This window comes from Typopeltis vanoorti, chromosome 5 (assembly GCF_054136105.1).
Source record: "Typopeltis vanoorti isolate ZY-2024b chromosome 5, IOZ_Tvanoo_1.0, whole genome shotgun sequence".
Taxonomy (NCBI): Eukaryota; Metazoa; Arthropoda; class Arachnida; order Uropygi; family Thelyphonidae; genus Typopeltis; species Typopeltis vanoorti.
Genome location: NC_143553.1, coordinates 142,614,616 through 142,628,931, shown reverse-complemented (window position 1 = coordinate 142,628,931; position 14,316 = coordinate 142,614,616). Strand labels below are relative to the sequence as shown.

Below are 14,316 nucleotides of genomic sequence, written 5' to 3'. Positions count from 1 at the left end.
TAAGTTAAAAGGAATATTTGAATCTGAAATTTCAGCTTATAAGCAAATTAATGTCTTTATTTCAATTCCTTGTTTTCCATTAAAAGTTTCTCATTCATTAATTGTTCTTCCAGAATCTTCAAATCCAAATGTACAAATAATATTTGGAATTGATTTTCTGAAAAGTCATGGGTTTGTGTGTAATTTTGTTGATAATACAGTATCATTGTGTGGAGTAGAATGCTGTTTGGATAGGAATTCAGGTGACAGTGGAAAATTAGAGCAGTCTCCTGAAATTTTTCTAGATACTAGTGATAGTGATCAAGTATTTAATATTGAAACTCCAAAGAATAAAGATCCTAGTATACAAATTTGGGAAAAGGATAAGATTATCCAAGCTCAGAAGGATGATCTCATACTAAAAACTATTTATGAAGCAGTATTGAAAGAGGAAACTCAACTAGATACATTTTTGAATCTGGAAAACTTGTATTTAGATAAAGATGGGTTACTCTTATCTAGACAAATGGAAGATGGAAAGTTGAAGGTGAAAATATTGGCACCAACTGAAATGATTCCTTGGATTATGTATACTTTCCATGATTCTGACTTAGCAGGACACCAAGGGTTTTCTAGAACTTTGGAAAGAATAAAGGATCGTTACATCTGGAAAGGTATGAAGAGTGATATACTCACGTATGTCAAGTCATGCCATAAGTGCCAAATAAGATCCCCTTTTAGAGGAAAAGCTCCTTTACAACCATTTCCAATTCCAACTAGACCATTTCAAGCTGTTGCTATTGATGTAGTAGGTCCTCTACCAATTACTAAAAAAGGAAATAAGTATATTCTAGTAGTCATAGACATGCTAACTAGATTTCCTGAAGCAGTATCAATGAAAGACCAATCTGCAAAAACTATTGCAAGAAAGTTTTTGAATATGATAGTTTGTAGATATGGAACTCCTCAGACCTTACTTTCAGATCAAGGAGCAAATTTCACATCTGAACTATTATTACAGTTATGTAAATTGCTTAATGTTAAGAAGATTTTTACAACACCTTATCATCCGCAATGTAATGGTATGTGTGAAAGACTAAATAGAAACATAAAGCAAATACTTTCAAAGTTGGCAAACACCAAAATGAATGATTGGGATACACATATCTCTCAAACATTATTTGCATGTAGGTCTGCTTTTCATTCTGCTATCAAGGAAAAACCATCTTTTGCATTATATGGTTTTGATCCAGTTTTTCCTAATGAACTTGTTTCAGTTATTCCAAATACAGGATACAGTGATATAAATGAATATTTAGAATTAGTAATAGATAAGTTTTCCACTACTCATAGACTAGTAGGTGAGATAAGTAAATTAAGTGCTCAGAAAACTAGACAATATATAAATCGCTTTAGAAAATATAAATCTTTTGTACCAGGTGATTTAGTATTGTTAGATGATAAATCTAGTATTAAAAGAGTTGGGAAATTAGGAAAGAAAGCCTTAGGTCCATTTAGAATTTTAGACAATTTTTCTCCTGTGAATTTCAGAATTCAAGATGTCAATAATCCTAGTAAAATTTTAAATGTACATTCTGATAGATTAAAAAGGTACTTTTTGGGAAATAAAAATTTAGTTACTTTAGGTGATAATATGAATAAAATATTGAAGGATGAATGTAGTTTTCCTAATACTAATTGTGAATCTTATTCAAAGTTAAATGATAGGAAAGGGAATAGATCTAATATTCATAATTCAAATATGCAGCGAAAGAAAAAATTAAACTTTGGTAAAGTGAACCAAAATACAAGAAATTTTAGAATTCCCAAGACACACATTTCAGATGATGTACAATGTAGGAAAAATGATAATCAAATTGATTCTAATATTGATGAAAGTATAGCGGAATTTCATAGGTTGATAAACATAGGATTAAATAAGAAAAGGGAAGTTAAAGATACCTCAAATTTAGTTAGTAAGGATAAGAAATCCCAGAAACTTTTAGAATCACAAAAACCCGTAGAAACTGATTCTGATAGTGATGATTCTATAGATTTAGGACATCATTCAAGTAGTTTAAATGAAGTGTTTGAAAGGTATAAAAATGAAATTTTTAAGTATACTAATTTGGAAGAAGAAAGTTCAGAATTATCTCTAGTGTCAGATGATTCTGAAACTAGTGATTCAGAAGATATACATAATGATTAGATAATTAGATTAGAACTTAAAATATAACGATTTAGAAATAAATATTAAAAATTTGTTTGGATGCAAGTTAAATATAAAAAAAATTTTTTAAAAAAAAAAAAAAAATTTTTTTTTTCACAGAAAAATGAAACTGATGTAAAAATAATCATATTAAAAATTCTGAATATTTTTACGTATTAATTTTGCTTGTTAGTTTTTGTTTTCATACACGCAGTGTCTGCACTTGTGATGTGCTCGTTATGAAAATATTATATTAGAAATAACATGTAAAGAAGTAAAAATATTGAAGTACTTACTAATTGATTATTTGTATTATTTATAAGAAAGTTTGTTGTATTTTAAATGTTGAATTTTGTGTTTATGAAAGACTTTCTTCAGCGCTGGTGGATACAGCGAGTCAGCCATATTATTACAATGCGTAGTTTCTGACGTTGTTGAAGTGCGCATGCTCCCGGAGTGAACTTGATGTTTGATTGACAGCTGACAAGAAAGCGTTGCGTATCCAAGTTACAGTGGTAAACAAGAGAGCGTTCGAAGAGTTTTTTAGAACACTGGCCGAGGAATATTCAAGTTGGGAGGAACTTGATTTTTTGTGTGCGGCAGTTAAAGGAAATTTTATATTGTATTCCGAAAAGGGAATAGTGGAAATAATATGTTTCAAGAAGGAATAAGTAAAGAAGAAGGAAATCTTGAAACTAAGTTTTTATAAACTGGCCGAAGATATATTCAAGTAGGAAGGAACTTGAATTTTTTGTGTGCGGCAGTCAAAAGGAAATTTCATATTGTATTCCGAAAAAGGAATAGTGGAAATAATATGTTTCAAGAAGGAATAAGTAAAGAAGAAAAAGGAAATCTTGAAACTAAGTTTTTATAAACTGGCCGAGATATATTCAAGTAGGAAGGAACTTGAATTTTTTGTGTGCGGCAGTCAAAAGGAAATTTCATATTGTATTCCGAAAAAGGAATAGTGGAAATAATATGTTTCAAGAAGGAATAAGTACAGAAGAAAAAGGAAATCTTGAAACTAAGTTTTTATAAACTGGCCAAGATATATTCAAGTAGGAAGGAACTTGATTTTGTTTTGTGTGAGGCAGTAAAAAAGAATTTTTAAAGGGATCTTGAAAAGAGCCTTAACAGGAAGAGAATAAGACTATGAACATTTTTTTGTGATTGTAAAGAAAAAGTGTTTTGTCTTAAGAGTAAGTTTGTATTTTTTTAATAAGGCCTTGGATCCATATAATCTGTATTTGTAGTTATGTATTTTACTAGAAGTGTATATATATTGTTTTAAGTTTTATTAAATGTGTTTATTTTGTACTTGGTATTGAGTCAATGATTAGTTGGATTCTGAAAGAGTGAGTTAAAGTCATTGCACCAATTGGAGTGAACTCTTTGTGCAAATATAATAACATATAGGGACACTCGGAGTCAAAAATAAAAATAATTGTTAGTAAATGAAATATTATTTATAATACACATTATAAATAACTAATGGCGCAGCCTATATAGGATATAAGATAAATCATTAAATATTAACAATGGCGCAGTCGCCTACAGGATAAATAAATTCAATAAATATTAACAAGTGCTTGGTCGACTGTTATTCAATCTGTACATTAATGATTTTGTGAAGGATTTGACAAGTGCCATACAGCTATTTGCTAATAGGTAGGATAATCAGGAATCCAACTGATACGCAGTACTTCCAGAATAATTTGAGTAAGCTGGAGCTGTGGGCATGGCAAAATGGACATCAGTTCAATGTCAGTAAATGCAAAGTCATGCACTTTTGCATGATTAGATATCCAATGTCATATTATATTGGTGGGATTATGCTATCAGAAACTGATCGGGTTGGGGGGGGGTCACGATGCGTTAGTAGATAGGAAGTTGAAGTTCAGGGGCCATGTAGCAAAGATTGCAAATACAACTCAAAAGATAAGTGCAATGCTGAAACGAATTTTAACATTTTAAGTTAAGATAAGGATGTCATTTTGCTTCTTTATAAGGCCTTGATAAAACATCACTTGGAATATTGTGCTTAGGTCTGGTCTCCTGGTTTTCATTGTAATTCTGATACAGTGGAGAGAGTGCAAAGGTGAGTGTTAAAAATGATATCAGGATTGTGGAATACTGATTATGAAGACAAATCGAGAATTTGTAGACTTCAGACACTAGCAAACGGGAGAAAGAGGAGTGATATGATTGAGACTTACAAACTTCTGAAAGGGTTATACAGGATTTCAGTTGATGGAATTTTTCATTTTATGGAAGGTGGGGAAAGGACAAGAGGGCATCCTTGGAAGCTGAGAATGAATGCCACTAAGAAAGAGGTTGAGGGCTAGATTTTTCTCTTATGTGGTGCATGATTGGAATGGATTACCTTTGGGTTGTGTGTGCAAGCAGTGTGAATGAATTCAAGAATAAGTATGATAGCTGGTGCATGTAGTATGTGGGCTCCCTTGATGAGACCCTGACTCCTGGTCTCTCTCTTAATAATAATAATATTCAGCTGTTTGCTGTATACAGTCAACTCTTACTGTAGCAAATGTCCAGGGACTACAGCAATAGCTTGTTATTGCTGTAGTGAATTTCCTTTACTATACATACTGTAGATTGTGACCATTAGATAGTTTTAGTGGGTGAGCTTGTTACAGTGGTGTTTACTGTAGTGAAATTCAGCTGTATTTCAATGAATCTCCCTCCCTCCCTTTGTGATATGTGTAATTCTTATCATTGTTTTTGTTAATCATAAAAACTAACAGGAATTCTACTAAGAAGAATCCTTAGTTTTCAGGGACATCAAAACACCATCTCCTTTTGTTCATGATTATACACATCTTGGAGATAATGGGGAAGCTGCAAAAGCTGCCTTACCTGACCATGTATATATGGATGCTATGGGTTTTGGAATGGGATGTTCTTGTCTTCAGGTGACATTCCAAGCTTGTAATATCACAGAAGCAAGGGTATTGTATGATCAGCTTACTCCTGTTAGTGCTATAGCGGTAAGTTATTTCTTTTAATTTTAGATAAATTAAATTTTAAATAGAAGCTATCTGTGTCAGCATTGTCATTCTATATTAATAGAATGGCATCTATTAATAAAGATTAATAGATGCCTACCATACAGTATTAATAACTACTATACAGTATTATTAAGTCAGACTATACAGTATTAATAAAACTTTATTAATACTGTATAGTCTGACAGACAATGTCTGTAGAAAAGGCATACCACACAGAGTCTTAAAAAACACTTTCTAAGTCAGATCAAAAATTTTGGTTATATCATTTGGCATAGTGCAAACATTGACAAATTTTAAATTTTGGTAATACTATTAAGAATAAACATTGTGAAATTAGGGAGGTGGGGGGGAGGGCTAATGTAATTCTCAGATAAACTTACATTGCAAAAATGCTAGACCACATACTGCTCCTCTGACTTTGAAACTTTCACAATTTGTGTACATGTGAAACACATGTATATACAGCTTATAGGTTAGGCTGAGCTTCAAGTGATATTTATTTGGTCTTTTAATGAGTCACTTACATAGACAGGCTGAATTAAAAAGTTATCAAAAGATTGGTTCAAAAGTAATGACTATGCATTCACAATACTTTTATGACATCTAGGCTCACTATCAGGGAAAAAAATTAAGAATTAAGATTGATACAAGAGGAATCCTTTACTGTCTTTATATAAAATGTAATTTATATTTCTGATATTTCTAGTTTCATTCAGAAGCAAACATCGGTTTTCCATTTTCCAAAAGTTAGCTTCGAATTCATTCTCAGAGAATATAAAAGTCTGATAAAATTTTATTGCTTATTAGCCATATAATATCTAGGGCTTATTATTTCCTTAAATTGCACTTACTGACATTGATAAACAGTTAATTTGTGATATGATAATTTAGAGTGCCTTCATAGTGTATTACTAGTGATGTAAGGAACTCTTATAAAGATTTTTCAACAGAAGGTGAGTTAGTCAGTTTTGCATAGAGGTGATGTGAGTTTTCTCTCTGAGTTAACTGTGGTACTGTGGAGCCAACACAATGGTAAGTCAGTTGCATGAAGTTATATATGTACACACTATATACAAAAGGAATTGTATATACTCTTGTATGTGTGTATATACAAGACTAATATATAATAATAACGTGCTATATGGTACTATGGAGACAACACAAGATGAATAATGATAAGTCAGTTGCATGAAGAGTGTATAAAGAGCAAGCCAGGAAGATGATTCGGTAAGGATAGCAAAAGTGCAACATGAGCAGAAATTAGCAAATATGGTCAAGGAAAATTGTAGTTCTTATGACATATGGCACGAAAACTTGTAATGACTATAGAATGATCAGAATAATGAGTCATCATCATCATCATCAAATTCCTGATATATACCCTCAAGAGGTGTGCAGGATATGATAGTACTACATGAAAAATTTACATCATTAATAATTTCCTATCTACAATTTTCCTCCAAATCAGTCTGTTACCTGTCAAGACTCCAATATTATCAGATCTTATATTTCTATCGCCTAAGGCACTTTGTACCATATCAATCCACCTATATCTTGGTCTTCCTCTGGATTGTTTTCCTGCCAACCTGGCAGAGAACACTTGTTTTGCTAATCTTTCCTCACCCATTCTGTTTAAGTGACCATACCACCTGAGATTAGCTCTGCTAACGCATTCCTGGATGCTGACAATGTCAAGTTCTTTCCTAATATCCTCGTTTTTAATATGATATTGCCATTGATGCCATCTGTTCATGCCGCTAATCTTTCTCAGGACTCTCATATCTGCAGTCTTTGGTCAAGTGTTTTACTTGTGACCCAGCTCTCAGATACATAAGTTAAAATTGACTTGAATACTGTCTTGTACGCAGCTAATTTAGTGTTTTGGCTAATTTCTCTCATATTCCATATAAATTTATTCAGTTGACTTTCTACCATACCAGCTTTGTTGATTCTGTTGTCTATTTCCATATTTAATTTACCTTCTTCACTAAAAATCGTGACTATGTAGCTGAAATGTTTTACTTGTTCTATAGGTTCTCCATTCACAATGCAGTTGATATTTTCAATGTTTCTGCCTATTTTCATTGTCTTTGTCTTTTTAATGCTGACCTTCTTACCATATCTATTACAACAGTTATTCAATTTAGTCAGGGAATCTTGCAAACTTGTAACGGATTTAATTAGAAGTATAACATCGTCTGCATAAAGCAAAGAGCTGAGATTAACACCTCCAATTTTGATATCAGGTTTAATACCACTTTACTTAATGTGACCCATATAGATAATGAATAACAACGGGGATAATGTACATCCTTCTCTCACACCAGATTTAAATTAAACCACCTTCCTGTATTTCCTTCAATTCTAGCTGCTGACTTACAACTCCAGTATTGCTTGATATAATGCCCCACTGACACCATATAACTGTAGCTTTTTGAATAGCTTCTCTCTTGGCACCTTGTCATATGCCTTTTCCAGATCTACAAAGCTTAAATACAGAACTTTGTTATATTCCCATGATTTCTCAACTATTTGTCGTAAGGGAAAATCTGCTCCTGGCAGCCTCTATTTGGCCTAAATCTAGCTTGTTCTTTGCCAAGCTTCCCTTTCACAATCTTTCTTGATACTTGCATATATCTTACCAGGAATACTCATTACTGAGTGTTCCTGGTACACTCAGTAACACTCATTACTGAATGTTACTGAGTGTACCAGAAACACTCAGTAATGAAATACCCCTGTAATTCTCACATTCAGTTTTATTTTCCTTTTTATGTATGGGTACTATGAGAGAGCTCTACTGCAATCATCTGGAATTCGTCCCTCTGTCCATGCCTTCTGAACTATGCAGCGCAGCCACTGTAAGACTTTTATACCTCCATACTTGAGCATTTCTGGTTGAATATCATCTACTCCTGCTGCCTTTGCACATTTCAGGCTTTTGATGGCTTTTTCTACTTGAAGTATGGATATGTATTCCTGACTGCATGCCTGGTCATTGTTTTTTTACCACTGTGCACTCATCACTGCTTGTTTCATTTAGCAGTTTTTTTGAAGTAATTACTCCATACTTCAAGGATATCATTTTCTCCTGTTTTCATGTCACCTTTATCTCTAACTCCTTTTACAGCACTCTTTCCTCCATTTCTAAGCTTCTTCAACAACCTCCAGAATATCTTGCTACCTTCTTGATATTTATTTTCTGCATTCTTACCAAAACCTCCAGTGACTTTTTTTTTTGACAGTTTTACACAGTGTTTAGGTTTTTTACATTTGTCTCTGTATTCTCTAAGAGCACAAGCTGACTTATTTGCCAGGAACTTTTAATATGTTTCCTTCTTTCCTTTCACTGCCTCTTTAACTTCCTGTGTCCACCATGGAGTTGTTCTATCCTTGCAGACAACCTCACCACATGCCTCTCTACCTAACGAGTCATGTTCTCAAAATGTTTCTGAAAATAATTAAAAAAAAAAGAATATACAGAAAATGTGAAGACATCATCAGTGATACCCAATTCGGCTTTAGAAACAGTTTGGGAACGAGAGAGGCCCTTTTCTGTTCTTAAATCTTATTCCAAAAATGTAGTGACCAAAAGAAGTAAGTATTCATTTGCTTTATTGACATCAAGAAAGCATTTGACAAAGTCCAACATGCTAAAGTGATTGCACTATTAAAAAGAATTAGATTAGATGGAAAAGACATCAGAATCATTGTAAACTTATTTTGGAACCAAAAGGCATCTGTTCAAATTGATGACATTATTATAGACTCCATTAACATCAAATGAGGAGTAAGATAAGGATGTGTGCTGTCACCTCTTTTTAACCTATACTTAGAAGCCATTAAAAAAATCTTAAAAGGAAGGGATTAATGTGAATTGTGAAATCATCAGTAGCATCTGATATGCTGATGACACTGCTCTCCTGGCTGACAATATTCAGGATCTTCAAAATCTTCTGGAACTAGTGAACAAAGAGAGTGAAAAAATGGGATTAAAAATAAATATCACCAAAACTAAATTCATGGTCATAAGCAAGTAAAGCAAGTCTGTTCTGCTGTACGGTGCAGAAACTTGGACTTTGAAGACAATGTCAATAAAAAAAAACTTGAAGCCTTTGAGATGTGGTCATACAGACGAATGTTAAAAATCCCATGGACAGCAAAAACGTCCAATCAGGAAGTACTGGAACAAATGGGGAAATCACATGAACGTTTAGATACCATAAAAAGAAGGAAAACTGCATATCTTGGTCACTTACTTCGTAATGAAAAATATTTGATTATAAAACTGAAAATAAATGGAAGAAGAGGACAAGGAAGACGAAGAAAATCTTGGCTGGCAGACATCAGACAGTGGACTGGTATGAGCTCTGAGGGACTGTTCAGAGTGGCTGATGATCACTCAAAATTTACCATGGTGGTCGTCGACCTCTGATAGATGGCACTCAAAGAAGATGATGATATGTGGCAGGTAGAAGGAAGAAAGAATGATTATGGTGAGATGTTAATGGATGAAATTAGTACATTGGTGGCTGCTTCAGGGGATATGTTTCTGTTTGTATGTTATTTTATATAATATTTCAAATTGAATTATGGTCCTCAAAAAAGGATATTGGATGGATAATAAGACCGAACAGACCAATATGGTCTATACCCGTAATTAGTGTTATGATGATGAATTATAGTGATCTCAACAAGACAAACAACTGTGTTCTTTGGGTGCCTGAATTAAAGTCGATACTCTTAGTACAACGATTCCATTATGTTTGGCAAAGATTCCACCAACCTGAAGAGGCCTGAATCTATGGATGAAGAAATTTGAGCGAAAATGCAGTGTTCTGAAACAGGAAAGTAGAACAGTACCTAGAAAATCAATGAGCATATTACACATGCACACAGTTATCATAATGTTTTGTGTAAGTGGCCACAGCTCTATTTATATAAGCATCAACTGATTCAGTAGGTAACATATGATGATTATAGCAAAGAAAAAGTTATTCAATGCATATGCTGGACAGGTTGGATCACAATATAGAGTTCCACCTGAGCCAAGTCGTGTTCTTTGACAAAGGAACATTTAATACAAAATAATTTAGTGGATTGAGTTATAAGGATTGAAGGAAACAGTCCAAAAATTAATGTTTGGTGTGGCTTCATATGTAACAGTATTGTCCATTATTTGCAAAAAAAAAAAAAAAAAAGTGACATCTTGTATACTTATAGATGTACCAGAGTTCGCGGACTGCTAATGTACTCTAGTATTCCCGCAGAACGTGGGTTTTCCTTGTTGATTTGATGCACCTTCCTTGATGCATTGTATTGGACTGGTGGAAGAGTAGAGATGGACCAATTCCTTGGACTCCAGATCACCTGATGTTAACCCCACTAATTTTGGGTGGATGGGTGGGGGGTATTCCACAAAGATAAGGACATTGTTTACGTGAAAGTGCACAAGACATTCCATGATTATTATTGTGTGAAAAGAAACTGAATCCAATTATGACTTAGTCTGTTCCAGAAATTATATATGTATTGAACGAAATGATGCACTTGTGCGCGTGTACACACACACATATATTGTTCAGCCATCATAAGCATTATATTATGTACTCTAATATACCTGGATGTTATGTTCCCATAATATCATATGAAACTGAAGTTGTATGCTCTATGTGAATGTTCTATTTTTTTTTTTTTTTTTTTTTTTTTTTTTTTTTTTTTTATTCTTCATGAAAAAGTTCTAAAGCTTCTTCAAAGTTTATCATTTCTGTGTGGATGCCTTGTATATCCGGATTTTAATGGTGATATAGTTTATTTTATCTGTTTAAGTTGGCACTGAGTGCTGCATCACCTGTGCATCATGGCTATCTGACAGATAAAGACTGCCGCTGGAGTATTGTTGCTGCTTCTGTAGATGACCGAACTGATGAAGAGTGTGGGCTTCAGGTAAAAATAAAACAGATTTTATTTTATAATTTGTAAATCTTATTAAGCTGAATGTTTTTTTTTTTTTTTTGAATAATAATGTACATTGCATGGTGGAGTGGTGTAAGTTAATTTCTGTGTTAAGTCATATTCTTAAATTCCTGTCATTCTGGTGGTATAACATATTCATACCATTTCTGTTGGTGGGGAGACACTCAGCTTACTGATTCCATCCTTAGAACTAATGTGTGTATGTGTTTAATTAACACAAGAATTTTGGTTCAAAAAAAAAAAAAAAAATCAAACAGGAAATGCTGCAAACTCTACAAACCTTCAAAATAAATATGCTAGAAGTTTGAACAGCTGGATTGTTTTATGTGAGTTAAAAAAAAATGTTCAGCTTACAGATTTAAATATTATAAATGTTTGCAATTAAATTTTTTGAATGTTAAACATCTAATCTTCAATTAGCATATTAGACCCAAAGGCATGTTTTGCAAGTTAATTTCTATGTTAAGTCGTTCAGCTCTATTAAGTCTCATCTTGCTAGAACAGTGTTTCTCACTACTCTCTGACTAGGAAATCTAATAGCTATTAATAGTTTGTGGAGGAAAACACCTGATTAAAATTTTTTGAGGGGGAGGGGTTATATATAATTAAACAAATTGGCCAAATGGATAGTCTCCCTTTCTGACCTATAGATCACAGGTTCATATCCTATTGTGACATAGATGTTTATGAATGTCTTTAGATACAAACCATTCATTGTTTGATGTGAGATGCTGCTTAGTCTATTCAAAATTCAGTCACTTTGGTAGTAGGTATCTAGCTGGCTACTGAATGAATGAGGATACACTGGCAATTTGGAGTGTAGCTAATCAAATTGTATTCTTTATTGGCTTAAACCAAAATACAATTATTATGCAAGATGAAAAGTCATGCTGACTGGGATGTTGCTTGATTAAAAGGCAAACCACCAGTTTTCATCTTCCAACCACTGCAAAAAAAAAAGTTAGCTACTTGAACAAACTCAAATTCAACAGAATCAAGATAGCTGCTATGAACATAAGAAATATTGATGAAAAAGGAGTGAAACTCAGAAGAATTTTAAAAAAAAATACTCCACATAATTGATATTACTGAAACAAAGAATGCAAATAGTGACATTCTGCTGAATGACTGTTACAAAATGTTATATTCAGGCAATAATTATCAGGGAAAGGATAGGAGTAGCTATAGTGTTCAACACTAATCACAAGGATAAGCTCCTTTAATAGCAGGAAATAACAAGCAAAATGATGTGGCAAATTAAAATGGAGAATTCAAGAATAAGATTTAGTTATGCCTGCAGTCCCATATTATTATTGTTATTAGCGAAATGAGATGAGAAAGAAAAAGTTGGTTGTTGTTTGAGATCTTAACAGCAGAATAAGGAGTAAATACCAGACATACTAATGTGTTTGGGGGAAATTTGGAGAAAAGAGCATAGCTAAAAATAATAGTATGTGCCTGCTGAACTTCACTTCAGGACATGGACTAGTCATTACTAATACCATGTTCTAGTATAAAAATGTACATAAATTCACATGAAGAGAAGACATAAAAAATAAGAAAAGTCATGGGCTATTTACTAAAATAGAGAGTCAAAAGGCTTCACGGGTTATGTTGTTGATGGCGATGTCTTCATGCTGGTTCAGGATACAAGAGTATAGGGGATTTGAAATAGGAAGTGAATCACCATTTAGGTTTGAGCAGAATGAAGTTGAATAGCATATCGGGGGTGGTGGGGGGGATAAATTTCTAAAAAATGAATCAGTTGAGCATCTTTAATAGGTGAACTTAAGTATAGAAATATTATTGTAAGAAAAATGAAGGATTTTGAAAACAAAAACCAAACCTTTGAAATTCACTGATAGACCTTGGAAAAAACATTGATTGATGCAGCTAGAGAGGTACGAGGTGAAGTTGTTTGCATGGATAGAGAAAATCAGAACTCCATGGTGAATGCAAGAAGTGATGGGCAGTCCAGGAAAAGAAGAAAGCATATTGAAAGTTCTTAGCAAATAATCAGTAGATAATCCAAGAAAATATAGAGAAAAATGCAAGAAATCAAAGCAGTGTCTAAAAGTAAACAGGTCTTGGAAAGACTGATAAGAGACCAAAATAAATAAAAAAAAGTCAGTAACTTGGAAAACAACAAGCTCTTTCTGGCCCAAATGGGTTCTCAGGATCAGATATTCATGTTAAGACAGATAATTGAGAAATCTTGGAAATATAACAAGAATCTGTATTTAAGTTTTATAGATCTGAAAAAAGCATATGACTAGGTTCCATCATAAAAGTTAAAACACATTAGTGTAAATGGAACATTGTACCACACAAATGCACAATCTGTATTTTAAGTCAGCAGTTAGTATTGAAGGAGGAGAATAGCAGCGGTACCATTTGGATGTTGAGAGAGAGAGAGAGGGGAGAGAAAATGGGTGGATAAAAGTTGTGGCAAGTTGAGCCACATGGTCCTTTTGGCAAGGGACCATGTGGCTCAACTGCCATTTAAACAAGATGCAAGCTTTCTGCATTCTCCCATTTTGAAATCCCATTTAGATTTGTTGGCTGTTATGAATTGCTGTATAAGCTGGAATTTCATTCTCACTTATGATATACTAAATTTCTTTCTTGCTGCCTTGGCTCAAGTATTGGAAAACCAAAGTTTGAATCTAAGTAGTTGTTTGGATCAGGAGAGAAAACCAGTAATCCACTGTAACGGAGGAGGTCATTCTATTTGGCACCTTTATAATGCCAAAGGACAGGAGTGAGAATGGAGCATTTTTGAGGATTATCTTATCTTCTTGTAGGTAGATGGACTGTCTGTGTTTGGATTTTGCTAACCCATACGTCAATATCTGTTCTAGCTTATTCACTGGAATAAGAGTATGGAAACCAATTTGAGTTGTCAGCATTAAAGCTCCCCAGCAAAGATGACCTCATTGCTTAGGCATTTTGACTGCATAAAAAGATTGAGGTAATTAATTGAAAAATTCAGATTGATTATTATAATTTGAAGAGTGATAGAGACAGAAAAATGAATGCAACAAAGTTTAATTAGGAAAGTTTGATCCAGTGAGGATCAGATGTGGTGGTGGTGGTGGTGGTGGGGATTCATAGTTTAGCATT

General features: G+C 33.4%; 1 protein-coding gene across 1 annotated transcript in view; it reads left to right on the top strand.

The window, feature by feature from the left end:
- Nucleotides 1-14,316, top strand: part of Gclc (glutamate--cysteine ligase) — a 162,653-nt gene that overhangs the window by 64,540 nt on the left and 83,797 nt on the right. The window contains exons 7-8 of the mRNA XM_090392798.1: nucleotides 4,979-5,196; nucleotides 11,047-11,163. Of these exons, the coding sequence (XP_090248924.1) occupies nucleotides 4,979-5,196; nucleotides 11,047-11,163 (335 nt within the window). The remainder of the gene's footprint in view (nucleotides 1-4,978; nucleotides 5,197-11,046; nucleotides 11,164-14,316) is intronic.